This window comes from Gracilinanus agilis, chromosome 1 (genome assembly GCF_016433145.1).
Source record: "Gracilinanus agilis isolate LMUSP501 chromosome 1, AgileGrace, whole genome shotgun sequence".
In the NCBI taxonomy this organism is placed as follows: Eukaryota; Metazoa; Chordata; class Mammalia; order Didelphimorphia; family Didelphidae; genus Gracilinanus; species Gracilinanus agilis.
Window position 1 is genome coordinate 227550488 of NC_058130.1, and position 17306 is coordinate 227567793.

The 17306-nt window shown below is 35.4% G+C and overlaps 1 protein-coding gene and 1 pseudogene across 1 annotated transcript in view; one reads left to right on the top strand and one right to left on the bottom strand.

Annotated features, from left to right (window-relative positions):
* Positions 1-17306, bottom strand: part of SHOC1 (shortage in chiasmata 1) — a 153083-nt gene that overhangs the window by 88816 nt on the left and 46961 nt on the right. Inside the window, exons 5-6 of the mRNA XM_044679135.1 lie at positions 15868-15976; positions 2965-3199 (exon numbers count right to left, since the gene is read on the bottom strand). Coding sequence (XP_044535070.1) covers positions 2965-3199; positions 15868-15976 — 344 coding nt within the window. The remainder of the gene's footprint in view (positions 1-2964; positions 3200-15867; positions 15977-17306) is intronic.
* Positions 15815-16045, top strand: LOC123231223 (annotated as a pseudogene).

Consider the following 17306-nt stretch of genomic DNA (forward strand, 5'->3'; position numbering starts at 1 on the left):
CCCCCCCCCCAAGCTAGTTGTTTAACATTTACCAGCACTTGCCTGGACATAATAATTTGTCTTTACATATGTGAAGAGCTTCTAGGCAAATAAGGGAATAGATTTATTTGGCTTTGTCCCACAAAGCAGGAATAGGAATAAAGGGTAAGATAACAATTGGGACTTATATAGTCTCTTAAAGTTCACAAGACACTTTACATATAAGGTAAGTATTATTATCCTCATCCTACAGATAAGGAAATCATGTCTTAGAGAAGTTAAATGATTTCTCCATGGTCATATACACATATGTAGTTTCAGAGACAGGATCTGAATTCAGGTCTTCTCTATTCTAAGTCCATCACTTTTTCAACCATGGAGTTGAAAACAGGCAAGTTTAGGCTTGAAAAAAATAAAATTTCTTAACCATTAGTTATTCAAAGGCGAAATGAGCTGCCTTAAGATGTAATGGTCACCCTCTAACTGGGTTTTTTCAAATAAGAGTTGAACAATGACCATTTGTAGATCTGTTGAAGAAGGGATTCTTATTCAGGTATTAAACTAGATGGCCTCTGAGGTTCCCCAAAACTTTGAGATTCTGTGATTCTGGATGGAGAATGACAAAAAAATTATTCTTAAAACAAAAAAGAAAAGAAAAATAGCCTTAGTCACTTCCTAAATGTGTGATCCAGGGCAAGTCATTTGAACCCAGTTGCCTATTGCTTACCACTCTTCTGCCCTGGAACCAATACTTTTGAATTGTTTCTAACCCAGAAGGTAAGGGTTTAAAAAAAAGTTTGTCTGACTAAAAAAAAGGTGAATCGGGGCAGCTAAGTAGCATAGTGGTTAGAATGTCAGATCTGGAATCAGGAGGACCTAAGTTCAAATCTGGCCTTGGACACTTTCTAGCTGTGTGATCCTGGGCAAGTCATTTAACCCCACTTAAGTAGTCCTTATTGCTTTTCTGTCTTCAAACTGATACTAAGATTAGAGGTATTATTTTTAAAAGTTAATCAGAAAAGTTTCTTTTTCATCCTAGAGGCAATAGGAAGCCACTAGAGTTGGATGAATAGGTGATTTGTATAATCAGATCTGTATTTAGAATGCACTGGAGTGGGGAGAGACTTGAGGCAGGGAGACTAATGTAAGAAGCTATGTTTTTTCTAGCTTTATTTCTTCCCAGATTAAATATCAATAACTTTTAATAAATATTTTCTGACATTTTGTGATTCATGTTCTCTCTCACACCACTTCCCTCTCCCCAAGATGGCAGGTAATATAATATAGGTTATGCATGTGTCATCATACAATAAATATTTCCATGAATATCATGTTGTGAAAGAAGATCCAGATTGCTTATACTAGAGAAAAATTAATGGAGGAAATAAAGTGGAGAATGATATGCTTCAATCTGCATTCAGACTCTTTTCATTTGTAAATTATGGTAATGAGTGATACGGTTTAGGAGATGGATAACGAAGAGACCCTCTAGTTCTGACCTGATTCTACCTTATTATATTATAGTGACTTCAGGATTCTGTCCCATTTCTGTCCTCCCCATCATTATCAAATTTATTTTAAAAGTAGTCTGCACTGATGCCTTTACTTCTCTAAATCTACTCAGACTCTTCATTCATTAGTCTCAACATTTTATAGACATGGTTCTCTCAGAAGTCACTGATGACCTGTGAAAAACTGAGTTCAATGGATTTTTTTCTAGTCATCACAATACTCAATTTTTGTATAGTATTGGTACATTTAAACTATATCCTCCTAGTTATTATACTTGTTTGTCACACTTTTATAGCCTACTTTCTATAATAGTTATTTAGGTATATATCTTTTCATCTCTGTTAAAATATAAGCTACCTAGGGCAATGACTGTGATTTTTTAAAAATTTCTCCCATAACTTCTCACACAATAGCTTATAAATAAATGCTTTCTTATCCTCTCAATACTTATTTATTAAATTAATAATGATGAGTTTGATATGAACAGGAATAAATTTCACCAAGCAATTAAGTATTTGTTGATACCAATACTGTCACTGAAGCTGGGAAAAATAGCAATTAAAGAAATCTCTAAAACTGAGTCAGAGAAGTAGGTCTTTTTCCAATTTTAGGCAAAGAGCTATCAGTTGTGAAAGCATGTTAAAAGCCTCCTTTAAATTCACATAAAAATATTAAGATTCTCTTAAGGAAAGTGGTAGAACAAAAGTTAAAGCCTTTCACAGGGAAATGAATTAAGAATAGATGATAACCAAATTTAACTCCAGTCTAGAAAAGAGCCTTGTTTCTCATCTACTTGAAGTCATTATCCACATAAGGACAGTGTTCTTTTTTCCATTTTAAATTAAATTATTGATCATAGGGAGAAAACTCTTTTCAGTCCTTGAAGAGAATGGTCCAGGAAAGAACTGAGTAGAGACTATTCTGGACTGTTAATCTTAAACTATATATTGATACATTAAGATCTTTTCTTAGTTCAAGATAGCTATAAATGTTACCTCAAGTTGTCTTGGGATAGAGACATGCCAGAAGAGATGGGGGAAATATGTCAGTTCAGGCATCTTTTTAAGCTAGGAATGACTTAAATATTTCATTAAAATTAAATAAAACTGTTTCTGGCAAAATTGTATAGAAGATGCAGAGTACAGTATTAATATATTTTTCAACAGTGTATATTTGCCTTAGTTAGCTACCAGTGTTGACTTAGCAACTATAAATTTCTAGCTAAGAGATTAACCCTTTAAAAAATAGGTTTTTTTTTTTTAAACCCTTACCTTTTGTCTTAGAACTGATACTATGTATTGGTTCCAAGGCAGAGGAGTGGTAAGGGCTAGGAAATGGGGGTGAAGTGACTTGCCCAGAGTCACATATCTGAGACCACATTTGAACTCAGGACAACCCTCTATCTTTGGCCCTGCCTCTCAATCATGAGCCACCTATAGCTGCCTCCAAGAAATAAGTTTCAAGATAAGTTACTTACACTTTAGCTGAAGTGGTTTTATAGACAACATCTCCTCTTGTGTTGGAAGCAGGTTGTGATGACACAGAGCTGGGGTATGGTGTTCCAATGTATCTGTCATCGTGCTCAGCCCCTCTTGTTTCCACCACTCTTCTTCCAGTGAATCAAGCATATGGCTTTCTACTTCAGTAGAAAACATTTTTTTCAAATCTGTAACTGAATAGTGAATTACAGGTTCTTCGGTTTGTGGCACTAAAAAACAAACGGGTAGAAATAATTCATAATACAAATGTAGAGAGAAGTTTAGAAAAACACCACGGAAATAGAGGAATTGATTATTTACCTATCATGAAACATTTTACTCTAAAAATTATTATGAAAATTTCAGTCATATTTTCCTGAGATTATGCAAAACATTTGGAAATAGCTACATTTGAGCTTTTGAAATATGTTTGTTATAACTTAAAGAAATAGAATAAAAATGATGAGTAAACATGGAAAATATTCTTAAGTGAAAATTTTCTAACTTATTAAGAGATGGGGGGGGCAGGTATGATGGTCAAGTCACAAATAAATATTTCCCATCTTTTGGGAAAATTGGCACACTGCTATTTTTCTTTTAACAAAAGCCAAACCACCCTACCACTTAGTGAGAGAAGAAACCAAAATTTATTTTGCTTCTGCATTTTGATATTTGATTATAATTTGAAAGAATTGCAAAAATTGTACTTAAACCAGAAAATGTAATTCTTTTTATGATTAAAGTGAGGTATGCTATAATTTCATTTTGAACAGGTTATTTTTAAAAAAGCATTATCTGGCATTAACTAGCCCAAATAATTATTTTTTAAAATTTATTTATTTTAAAAATTAATACTAAAGTTTTAACTTCTGTTAAGAGGGATAAATATATAACAAACAGATAAGAAGATAAAAAATACCAAAAAGGATTGCAAATAAATATACAGGCATTTGTAAATTTTTATTATCAGATATCAATTTGATTCTACAAACACTTTATTAAGTGCCTACTATGGCTAATCAAAGACAAAATGAATGTTCTAGCACCCTGAAAAAGCTTACCTTCTATTGGAATGATACAACATGTACATAATTAACTAAATACAAAGTATATGCAAAAAAAAAAAAAACACACAGAGTAACATCAAGAAGAACAGAGTTAATGATGGCTAAAAGAAATAGCCTAGGGAGGGAGGAAGCACCCAAGTGTGTTTTGAAGGAAGTTGGAGATTGTATTAACCTCTGGTTAATTCTAGATAGGAGAGACCATGTTATCATTAAGCAGTTATCGAGCATCAACTATATGCTAGGTACTGCACTACTGCTGAACATACCAAAACAAAACAGCCCCCATCCTCAAAGAACCAAGAAGAAAACAAACAAGCTATGTGTAGGATAAATAGGAAATAATCAGCAGAGAGGAAGCACTAAATTAAGAGAAGCTGGTAATAGTTTTAAGGTCAGCTAAGTAGTGCAGTGGATAGAGTGGCAGAGTCCTGGAAGTAGGAAGTTCAAGTCCTGACCTCAGACATTTACCAGCTGTGTGACTCTAAGCAAGTCACTTAACCCTGTTTATTCCCATTTCCTCAACTATAAAATGAGATAAAGAAGGAAATGGCAAAACTATTCCAGTCTCTTTGTCAAGAAAACAATGAAAATGAAGGGTAGGATGCAGCTGCAATAACTGGAGATGGCTTCTTGTAAAAGACAGGACTTTAGGGGGCCTTAACGGAAGCTAAGAGGCAGAAATGAGGAGGGAGAGCATTCCAGGAATGAGGGCCAGCAAGAGAAAATGTTCTGAGCTTAGAGATAGAGTATCTTGTTTATGAAATAGCAGGTTTGTGACACTGGATCAGAGAATATTTGGTAATTTGGGTTTTCATAATGATCAAAGCAGTATAGCTTCTCACTCACCATTGGGAGAACATGCTCATGCAGCCATGTTAAGAATATATTATTAGTATTTGGTAAAATAAATTTACATTATGTTCTTTTCCCTTAGTGAGAGTTTAGAATCATGATTTTGTGTTGTTCAATTAAGCTACAATTACATCTACTATTTTGGATAACATTCATTGGTTAACAATAAAAAGATTAAAGTAAAAAAAAGGAGTAAGGTGAAAAAAAACTGGAAACATGGGCAAGGTTTGGGTTATAAAAGGCCTGTGGGTGATAAGGAACTAAGGGAGTTTATTGCATGATGGAAGGTGACATGGTCAAAGGGGAGTGTAGGAATATCTCTTTGGGAGCTGAATAGAGGACAGACTGGAGTAGAGAGAGACTTGTGGCAGGTGGACTAACTAGTTCAGTGGTTCCCAAACTTTTTTGGCTTACCGCCTCCTTTCCAGAAAAAATATTACTTAGCCTCCCCGTCATATACTATCACCGCCTCCTGACAGTTATTCACCCCACCCCCCCAAATGCACCTGTGGCCATCGCCGCCCCGCTGGATCACTGCAGCACCCACCAGGGGGTGGTGGCAACCATTTTGGGAATCACTGAGACTAGTTGGTGTTTGTAAGTCATAGAGTTTAGGATATGACCTTGGTTCAGGGAATAAATAGCAGGTCAGTTTGCCTAGAACAAGGGTTATGAAGAGGAATAATAAAAGAATTTAGTGTTGTGGTAATCAAAATGGTATTCTCTTAGGCACTAGAGATATACAGATTAAAGAGAGTCCCTCCCCTCAAGACATCACAGAATTAGAGTTAGAAGGGCCTTTGGTGGCCATCTGGTCCAGGCCATATACCCCGAGTATTCCCACCATAACATTCCCAAAATGTTCAAACTCTCCTTGAAGACTTCAAGAAAGGGAAAACCCAATACTTCTGAGGGTTCCCTCTGCCACTTTTAGACAGTTTTAACTGTTAGGAAAGTTTCCCTGACATAAAAGGCTAAATTTAACTTTTTGTAGCTTCCTACCTATTGCTTCTGAGAACAAAAGGAAAAAAATCTTTCTTCCAAAATAAGCCTTTCAGATACATAAAGATAGCTATCACATCCCATCTAAGACTTGGCACAGAATCAAAGTCCTGCACAATCCTGGTCTCTCTCTTCTGGACACTCTCCAACTTGGCAATGTCTTTAACATGACTTCCTAAACTGAACACACTATTCCAGATGAAGTCTGACAATGGCAGAATACAGAGAGATTATTGCCTACCATTCCTGGAAGCTTTGCCCCTTTTAATTGCAGCCTATTCGCTGCCACATCACACTACTAACTTATATTGAGCTTGTATTGCACTCAGACTTGCAGATCTTTTTTCAGAACAACTACTATCTATGTATGGTTCTCCCATTTTATAATTATGAGGTTGATTTTTTTGGGGGGCAGAGGGCATTCAAGGGCAAGGCTTACTTTTATCTCTAGTGAATCTCATCTTATTAGTTTCTCTAGCTGAGCTGCTTCTAGTGCTCAAGTTTGTCAAGATCTTTTTGGGTCCTGACCCTATAATCTAGCATGTTACCTACCCTTCCTGGCTTGGTCCAGTTTGTACAAAGGAACATACTTTCTACTTGGTGGATATCACATGCACACAGATGAGTACATACAGGGTATTCACAAAATAAATATGCATTGATTAGAGGGGAATCCAGAAAAGCTTTTGGAGAGATGGGGCATTCAGGCTGAACAACACTGGAAGGCTTTAGGGGCTCCAAGAGGAGATAATGGAGAGGAAGGAACATTCCAGGCAAGATGGACAATATGTCAAAGGCAAAAAAGTAAGCAATGGAATGGGATGTGTGTGTGTGTGTGTGTGTGTGTGTGTGTGTGTGTGTGTGTGTGTGTAATAAAAATTAAAAAAAAAAGGGCCAGTTTGGCTGGTGCATAGGATTTGGGAGGGGAAACAATACCGTATCAGTCTGGAAAGATAGGGTGAAGTCAGAATGTGAAGGATTTTAAGATTCAAATAGAGAAGTTTGTATTTTATACTAAGGGCAATGGGGAGCTGTCAAAGCCTCCTTAGCAGAGGACTGACATTGTCAGACTTGTGCTTTGGAAATATCTCTGTGGAAGCTATGTGGATAATGAATTGGGGGTAGGGAGAGCTATTAGAAGCAGCTAGATACCACAGTAGATAGAAGGCTAGGTCTGGAGTCAGGAAGGCCTGGGTTTGAATCTGCCTCAAACACTTCCTAAATGTGTGGTCTTGGGCATTCCACTTGATCTCTATTGCCTTGCCCTTGATATGCTTGTTTTTGAATTGATACTAGAAAAGAAAAGAAAGCTATTGACTTTCCTTAGGCAACAGGCAATGAAGGTTCGACTTAGGGTAGTTATAGTATGAATAAAGAGGGGAGGATAGAGAGGAGAAATGAGGCAATAGAACTGACAAGTCTTGGCAAATGACTAGAGTGAGATCAGAGTGAATCAAAAGATCATAGACTTAGAGCTGGAAGAGATCCTTAGAGGTCAGGTCCAACTCCCTCATTTTGCAGGAAATTGAGGCTGAGAGAGGTTAAGTCCAGGGTATCAAAAGTAGTATCAGAGGCAGGATCTGCACTCTGATCTTTCTAACTCCAAAGCCCAGGCCTCTATCCAATGTGCAACCTAGCAGCTGACTCTTAGGTTGTGAACCTGATTATCTGGAAGAATGTTGATTCTCTTGACAGAAACAGAAAAGTTATGAGGGTGGAACTGCTCGTTGGCTATAGGAGAGGGGTGGAGGAGAAGAGGGAAAGAACATGAATCATGTAACCATAGAAAAATATTCTAAATCAATTAATTAAATAAAAAATTTCAAATAAAAAAAAGAAAAGTTATGAGGAGGTTCACTTTGTAATTACTTGAATAAACCACTCCTTAGGTTCAAAGAAGCCAAGCTGAAGTCTCATTTTTTACAGGAAGATTTTTCTGGTCCCCCACCTTCTGATGCCTTTCCCTCTCCAACTGTTTCAGTCTGTTCAGAACATATCTTGTGTGAACCTAGTTATATAACAATGATAATAATATTTCTATATCACTTGCTATAGTCAGGTATTATAGTAAATGCTTTATGTTTATTAACTCATTTGATCCTCACAACAACCCTTGGAGGTAGGGCCTATGATTATCCTCATTTTACAGATGAGGAAACTAGAAACACATAGAAGTTAAGACTTGGCCAGGGTCACAGAGCGAGTTTTCAAATACAAGTTCTACCCCTAAACCCAGAACCTTCTCCACTATATTAAGCAGATAAAAATACTATAATGGTAAAATTTCCCGCTCTAACAAAAAGCCCTATTAGATAATGAAAGTGTTATTTCTACTATTGCAAAAAAAAGTCCCTTCTTTTCAATTGTGGCTAGGAAGATATGCTACTTTTCAGTAAAAGAGATTATATACTTTAAACTATTTTAAAGCATAATTTAAAAATCTATAAAGAACTAATATAGATAGTTTTTATTTCTTTATCTGAAAACTGTCTATTCATGTCCCTTGCCCATTTATAAATTGGGGAATGGCTTGATTTTTTTTGTACAATTGATTTAGTTCCTTATAAATTTGAGAAATTATACCTTTGTCAGAGGTTTTTGTTGTAAAGATTTTTTTCCCAATTTGTTGCTTCCCTTCTAATTTTGGTTGCATTGGTTTTGTTTGTACAAAATCTTTTTAGTTTAATATAATCAAAATTATTCATTTTACATTTTGTAATATTCTCTGTTTCTTGCTTGGTCTTAAATTCTTTCCTTTCCCATAGATCTGACAGTTATACTATTCTATGTTCACCTAATTTACTTATAGTTTCCTTCTTTATATTTAAGTCATTTACCCATTCTGAATTTATCTTGGTATAGGGTGTGAGTTGTTGATCTAGACCTAATCTCTTACTGAAAAAAATTCTCAGGCAGGAACTCAGAAGCATAACTAAAAATGATCATAATAATGGATTTTTCTTATAATAATGGCCTTAATTCTACATTTATTCGTTGTGTCTTGAAAATTTGCACGGCAGGTAAAAATTTAATAAATCAACTGAAAGTTTTAAAATATTCATATTATTTTAATCTTATCATAAAAATAGTTGGATGTGAGCAGAAACTTTACTTTTCTACTGAATATTTTACTGCTATGTGGCTAACCTATGTTTCCTATGAGGTTCTAAGTTTCATAGAGGCAGAGTCCATTACATTTTTAAGGACAACAGAGCTACATCTGGGAAAGGGGACAATCCTTGACATAAATCTGGGACCTTCAAATGATCTGTACAAAGGAAATTCTGCTTCCCCATACATTCTATTGCTTGATCCTACTGGTTCCTCTCTCCAGTATTTAGCCACACACACCTTCGTCCTCATCTATTAAAGCTACTGATGCTGATTTAAATGTTCTTTTTCCCTCTCACCCCTTAGCCCTAGACCACTCTTAATGCTATTCCACGAACTCTCCAGACTTTGAATTCTTTGAATTCTGGTTCTTATCCTTCTTTCCATTTTTCTCTTGTGATGCTTTTTGGGAATGCATATATCTCATTTTATTTTATTTTTTTAAACCCTTACATTCTGCCTTAGATTCACACAGCTAGGAAGTATCTGAGGCTAGATATGAACCCAGGACCTCCTGCCTCTAGGCCTGGCTCTCAATCCACTGAGACACCCAGCTGCACCTTATATAACTGAATTCTAAAAAAAGTCTTACCTTCTGTCTTGAGCAGCATGGGTTAAGCCATCAGGATTAAGTGGCTTGCCCAGGGCCACAGCTAAGTAATATCTGACACTAGATTTTAACTCGGGGCCTCCTATCCCTAGGTCTGGCACTCTATCCATTTTGCCTCACAACTGACTTCTAAATGAACTTTGAGAGTATAGCTCATTAGTGTTGGAGGCCATTGGCATATACAACCTTGCCAACAAAGCCCTTTTGGTACATTATGAAATATTTAGGCATATGTCCTGAAAAGTACAAGTACAAAAAGGGCCTAGATTAATGACAGAGCATTTTTTGTATTTGTACTTTTCTATAGTTACATACACTTCTATAGCAGTGAAGCACAGATAAACTAGCATTTCTTACCTTTAAATAAAAGAGAGTCCAGGGAACTTTGATAGTCTTCTGACTGCAGTTGTGCCCTGCATTTCTCAGTGTACTCTTCAGTTGGAATAAAATTACTGAAAAATATTTATATTAAAAAGCCTAATTTAATACCTTTAGGAAATCTAGGATTTTCTTCCTTTTCGTATTACAAAAGCAGAGCTGAGAAAAAGTATATTTTCTGAGCCCTTTTTTAACTTTGGAAAATGTGAATGCTAACTGTTTTATAAATGCAGAGACTTAGTTTTTAAAAAGGACATTTTCAAACTCAGATAGCCAAGTTTTTCTTCATGAATGGTGGTATCAAAAGAGGGGATACTGGCAAAAACAATATGGGAATTTCTTTTCTCCACTGTAATTTATGGAATATACTACCTATCATTTTTGGTATGACAATTTAGCTTAACTTTAGGTATTGCTAGTTGAACTAAAGGTTTAAAGATTGGGTTATATCTAGTTTGGTCAAATTAATTGATGCTAGTCTAATTTAATTTTAGTCATCAGTAGCTGGAAAAGCTCAAGGCTAGGGCCGGGTATGGTTCCAGATTGGAAGACATTGAGAATATCTAATTTTCTCACGTAAGAGAGAAAATGTGGACATTCTGTGGCAAAAGGAGACAATAAAGTTTCTTAACTTGATGAAAGTTTTTTTTTAAATACTGAATACCTCTAGATTCTAGACTGTGAAAGTAAATGTTACATAAATGTCAGGAAGGGATAACAAAAAAGGAGGTATAAAACAGCTGTTATAAAAGACCTACACAGGCAAATATGGCAACTCTGAATAACATTTAGTGAAGGCAAGACTAAAACAGATGTACAAATGAATCATGGGCCAAAATATCTTCATGGTTTATCTATTGATAGGGAAAGAAAAAATTTCAAATTCCAAAGGATAGAGGTCATGTCTTTGTATTTCTCACTGTGATTCTATTGGTGTCTTGCACTCAATGGGTAATAAATAATTTAGTCTGTTGACTGATATTGGCATATAAGATATCTTATAAAAAGAGCCTTAGATTATGTATAACATTAAATAAAATGCATCATACAATTAATCAATCAACAAGTATTTATTTAGAGTCAGTTATTTATTGTCTGAGGATATTGAGCTGAGGATACAAAGACAAAAATGAAAAGTTGCTATTCTCAAGGCTTACGTTCTACAAGGGGAAACAATATGTACACATAATTATATATAAAAAAAAATATGAGGGCAGCTCAGTGGCTCAGTGGATAGATAGGCCTGAAGACTGGAGGTCCTGGTTGAATCAGGTTGAATCACTACCTAGTTATGTGACTCTGGGCAAATCACTTAACCCCAATTGCCTAGTCCTTACTTCTCTTCTGCTTTGGAATCAACACATGGTATTGATTCTAAGACAGAAAATAAAGTTTAAAAAAATTTTCTTAAATATTAATTTTATTAATTAATTAAACTAATAAACTTAAAATAACTACCCAAAAATAATTAATTAATTGAATGATATTAATATAATTTTAATATTAAAAATACATGGTAATTTTGGAGAAGAGGCATAGAAGCTAGGGGTAAGGATCAGGATCTTGCCTGATAGAGACTAGGCAACTCAGTGATTAGAGTACTAGGGCTCCCCGTCTCTTGCCTACTCCAATGCAAGCACGCAACTACCAAAGTGAAATGCCTAAAATACAAATCTGTCCTTGTCTCACTCCACTGCTCAATAAACTCCATCAGTTTCCCATTGCTTCTGGGATCAAAAACAAAATTCTTCTGTTTGACATTTAAAGCCTTTAGTAATTTAGCTCTAACCTGTTTTTCCAGGTGCTTCTTAGCTATGTGATCTAGGTCCTCCTGTCTCCAATCCTAGTGCCCTATCCACTGTGCTATTTCCTATTTAGCTGGCCCTCTTGTATTCACTTTTGTTATTGATTGTTTCAAACTATTTGTAGAGATATCATTTACAGAAAAAAGGTCAATTTAAAATATTTTCTTAACATATATTCCACTATTTACAGAAGTGTGGGGGAAAATATAGTTTTCTTTTCAGATAAGCTATATTTTCTTAGAATATATATTCCACTATTTATAGAAGTATGGGGGGAAATATAGTTTTCCTTTCACATAGGCTATAAGGAATATGTAGCTTTCCCTAGAACATTAGAAAATGTAGCTCCACAAAATATATTTAATTAAAAATTAGCATATTTTAGAATAAAATTTTATCTCGTTCTTACTTACATATTACAAATAGGAGAAAGCTGATGCGCTTGAAGTTCAGCATGTATTGAATTTCTCAGGGATTGATCAGTTATTAGATATGGAGGAGTTAAAGGCATTTCCAACTTCCCTGAAAGACACAGACTGTGAAAAACTAAAATGAAGGGGGAAAAAGTCACAATGTTAATGTAAAAATGAATACTTTTAATTATTATTAAGAACTTCCCCCAGGAATTATTTTTGTTCATGTTATATTGCCTAAAGATAATTTCATGAGCATCAATTTGGTAATTTAATTTACAGGCTAGCTAAGCTAAACATGAAATAAGACTGATCCAATATATACAAAAGAAATTCATGCTGGAGTTAAAACAATTTTTTTAAAACCCTAATATCTTTTATATATATCATTCTATATTAATTTTTTTTTATTTGTTACAGGGCTAGGCAATGGGGGTTAAGTGACTTGCCCAGGGTCACACAGCCAGGAAGTATCTGAGGTCAGATTTGAACCTAGGACCTCCTGTCTCTAGGCCTAGCTCTCAATCCACTGAGTGGAGCTAAAACAATTTTGAAAAAACTGTGGAGTTGAATTTCAGAAAAAGGACTGAACTTAGAGGCAGGAATGATAGAGTCTGAATTTCTTCATTATTTACTAAGCAACCACAGGTAAAATATTAAATGCTGTTATCTAAAGGGGCTACCTTTACCCCACTGACCTCATGGTTGGAGCAGGTTTGGTGATATCTCTGACTCCCAGTGACCACCGATCTCACCAAATGTTAGTGCCTCCTCCCTATTGCTTCCCACTCTGATCACTCTTTCCTGTTGAAGTTTATTTAAAGTGACTCCTTCCACCTTAGAGTGGGCTCTCTGATACTCCCCTATTGGTGACCCCTTCCACCCTGATTAAAAACCCTTGTTGCTACTTTGGTAGTTCTCTTTATTTTCAGATTAACACAAGTCATTTAACCTCAGTTGGCCTCGGTTTCTTCATCTCTAAAATGGATATATCTATTTATGGCTACACTTCACCACTGATCTAATGAAACAATGGGTACAAAATGCTTTATAAACCATAAAGCATTATATAAATGTTAATTGTCAACATCATCACTGTCAAATCTCAAAATAGACAAGAATCCAAAACAAAAGATTATGGATGTTTCTATTCCTTCCATTTCTCCAGCTCTCTTTCAAAGGACAAGTTTAAAGACTAGCTCAGGTGTAAACTGCATTTTCAAGCTGCTGTCAATTAAGATGCTACAACTCTGAAACAATGTCAGAACAAAAGGCCATATCAAAAAAGAAAAGGAGGGTGAATTCATACTTTGTGAAAAAGGTTCAAAAGAGAAAAGGTGTTTTCTACAAAGAAAGTATGTTTAGTCATACCTACTACATTATCAAGGTCGAGTATGAAAGAACCAATCTTCCTCACAACTGGGAAGGTGACTAACTATGCAGAGGTTCATACCACTAAACAAACTGGCAAGCTAATCTTAAAGAACATCAAAACAAGAGGATCATAAAGCTATTCACACATAGATATTCACATTTCCAAGGTTCCTCAATCTCACAGAAGGCTCTCTGACTATAGGCTGAAGTCTTTGTTATATTTCCTGTCAGTATGTGTCCTCAGTATAAGAATTTCTGCCAACAGGGCCCTTGGGCCATCAATACAGTGAAGCTTATGGGATGCTATCCACTTCCAACAGAAAAGGATGAGTAGAGTTGAGCCTTGAGGACAAACATAGTGATATGAGAAGGTCAGAATGGATGACTGTGACATTTACTGTATTAACTCCCAGAAAGTCCATTGCTCTGATTCATGAGGGTACAGTCTCTATATATAGATATGGATTAAATACATGTTCCATAACTTGATTGTGCCCATCTGAGTGATTTGTCACAAAAATCTAGGTAGAAAGCTGTTATAACCTCAAGTGAATGTCCATATACTGATCACTTTAATTAGCTGTCAGAGCACTGCTCCCTCTCCTAGGACAAAAGCCAAACTTGGGAGACCAAAAGAATAGTGATGCCAACAATGGTGATTAAAGAAGGTTTCATGGTTTTATTAGGGAGAAATTGAGGAATTAATTTTTCGTTAGTGTTAGTTTAGTAAAAATAAAAATAAAACCTGGAAAAGAGATGAAAGATAAGAATTTTATTATTGTGATTAATGTTTGTGCCTAATTCCAAAAGAAGGGAACAAAAGAGCCACTGCAGTGCTAAGAAGCACAAGGTCAAGGAGACCAACCAATCCTGAAGGGATTGATCTGTATAGTGTCTATGAGCACAAGGTCAAAAAAGACCAAACCAATCTGGGTGGGATTGATGAGAATTTGTGCCAAGACAGAGGCCTCATTTGAGGTTTGAGGTTGCAGTTGTTTGACATACGTCAGATGCAGGCCTTCCTGGTGCCACATTCAGACAAGTACTGTGTTATTTAAAATTTCTGGGGTTCCATATAGAGTTATTGGGGGCTCATTTGAGCTTTTACATGACAAACTTCCTATGGACACTTTGAAACTACATTTTCCATGGTCCAACGGATTTCCTGTTTTGGATGATGTCTTCAAGGTAAAGCCTTTTATTGGGAAGTTGGGCTTGACTGTCTCTTTTGCTATGCAGACAAGATGAGGGAAGGTAGGGAACGTAATGGCTGAGGTGGCAATTTGAAATTTTTACAGGCGCATGGTTGATTTTATTCTACCAACATGGGCCTAAATAAAATATTAGTTTTCCTCATATTAGCCTTTATCATTTTTAATCATTATAGTACCAAAGTTTGGCTACCATCCTGGCTCCCCCATCCTTGAGAGTGAAGGCAAAATGACACTTCCCTTTTGCACGTTGATCTAGTCCTTTTTTCTCTCTTAGAGTAGGGCAACTTCCTGTAATCCTGGCTGCCAATGGATAAGTGCAATATTACTGCATTTTGTCCTACAGACTTGTGGAACAGAAATTACTTTAATTGGATCCTAATTCAAGGGCCTGTTATGAATTTATTCAATTGGACCCTAATACAAGGGCCTGTTATAGATTTATTCTTGTTTACTCAGAAATTTTTATATACATAGATTTTTGATCTTTTGATTCTGATTTTGAATTTTTTTTCTCCCAAAGTTTAATTTTTTTCTATTTGTTTTTCTTTTTTATGTTTTTGGTTTTTCTTTTGATAATTGACTTATACATCCCATAACTCAACCATATATTCTGAGTTGATCTAGGTGTTGGTCAACACCCTCCTCAGGGGGGATTGTATATTTTCATAAAATCCACATTTTAAAATTTGGTTCGAGAAAATTTTCAGGAAAGAAGCTTGCTAATTCCTTGAATCCCAAAAAAAATGAACTGTTTGGAAAAAAGATGCCTGCAGAAACCTACACTGCATGAGGAAGATCCAGAATGAACTTTGGGGTACAATTAATTGAACGGAAGGGGGTTGAACACATTTATTTTGAATGAAAACTTTTATGCCAAAGTGGACTGCCCCCTAATTGGCTTTTTGTCAATGTGACTAACAAACATTGATTTTGCATTCCCTCTTATCTCTAACTATTGTAGTTTTCTTTTAAGAAGGTACAATAGGTTGAGAAACCGACAGAAGTCCATAGCCGGAGCAATGGCAGAGACAGACCCCAAAACTGTATAGGACCTGACTGCTGAGGTTCATACACTTCTCCAACAGATGCAGGACAAATTTCAGACCATGTCGGACAAGATAATTGGCCGAATTGATGATATAAGCAGTCGCATTGATGATCTGGAGAAAAACATCGCTGACCTTATGACCCAAGCAGGGGTGGAAGAAATAGAAAGGGAAAACAAAATACCAACTACACGTAATAGTTAAAGATTTTGTTAATCATTTAGAGTGAACTCTTGAAAATGTTTTTCATAAGCCAAGAGGTGAAGGAACAGATTTTCTCAACTAACTACTGTGTGCAAACTTTTTTTTAATTATAAAGCTTGTATTCCTAGAATATGCAGTTTAGTAAGGTTTCAAGGTGATTTATTTTTTGATTTCTTGTATGTGGTAGATTCAAGTATATGACATAAAATGTGTAAATATTAGTAAACTGAAATTCTGACTACTCTTGGCTAAAATTTTCAAAATTTTTAGTGCATTTTTTGTCAAGTCATTTGTCATTCCTTTTGTAGTAGTTTCAGTTTAATAACAAATTGGTACAAGTTTTTTTAAGAAATTTATTGATTTTTTCAACTGTTATCAGATTCTCTTTGTGATCTGAAGCACCTAGAGTCAACGGTTTGTAATTCTTAGCACAAAATTACTGTTGTACTAATAACAAATAAATGGTATGTTGACCATGTTTTTAAATCAGACAAAAAAAATTTGAGCATTTTGTATTTGTGTCATTGCTCTGTTTCCATGATTGAGAATCTACTGTAAAAAGCCTCAGAAAGGAGCTGAAATTGAATGACTGTAACTACTGCCACTTTTTAATACACTAGAGGATTTGGATAGTGACAATAGTATCTCAGTTCCTCTCAAATAACAAGGACAGAAAATAACTGATAAAGATGCATTGCATTCACTGATTGGAATTTCATGTGGTGTAACACTTCAGTCTTTAGTTTTATCAAAAATGCTTACTGTAAGAACACTAGGGGGTTTTAAAACCCACTTGCTATTTACTTGTGCTACTGACTTTAAAAAGCATTTGTCAATTAGAAGAAAAAGCAAGTGGCCATTGTGAATCCTTGCATACTGACTGATAAATGCCCTAATTGTAAGCTTGGGTTTTTTAAAGAAAAATTGTGTTTTATTGTTTACTTTTCTTAACCAAATGCTTGCAGAATAACACTTTTATAATAGATTATAGGTGGAACAGAAAATACCAAACATTTTCATCATGACATCCCTTTCTTTTTATCAAGAGGTGAGGGACAGAGATTGGACACCCAGATGACTGACTCATCAAATTACTCTTGAATTAAAAAAACAAAACAAAAACAAAGTCAAGATAAGCTGAAGGATGATCTAGAAGTAGAGGGAGCCATTTTTCCTTGAAATGAACTTTTAAGTGAATATTTTGTGATTGTAGGAGAAATTTTCTGTACCACCAGATAGTTTATTGTATTGTTATATATAT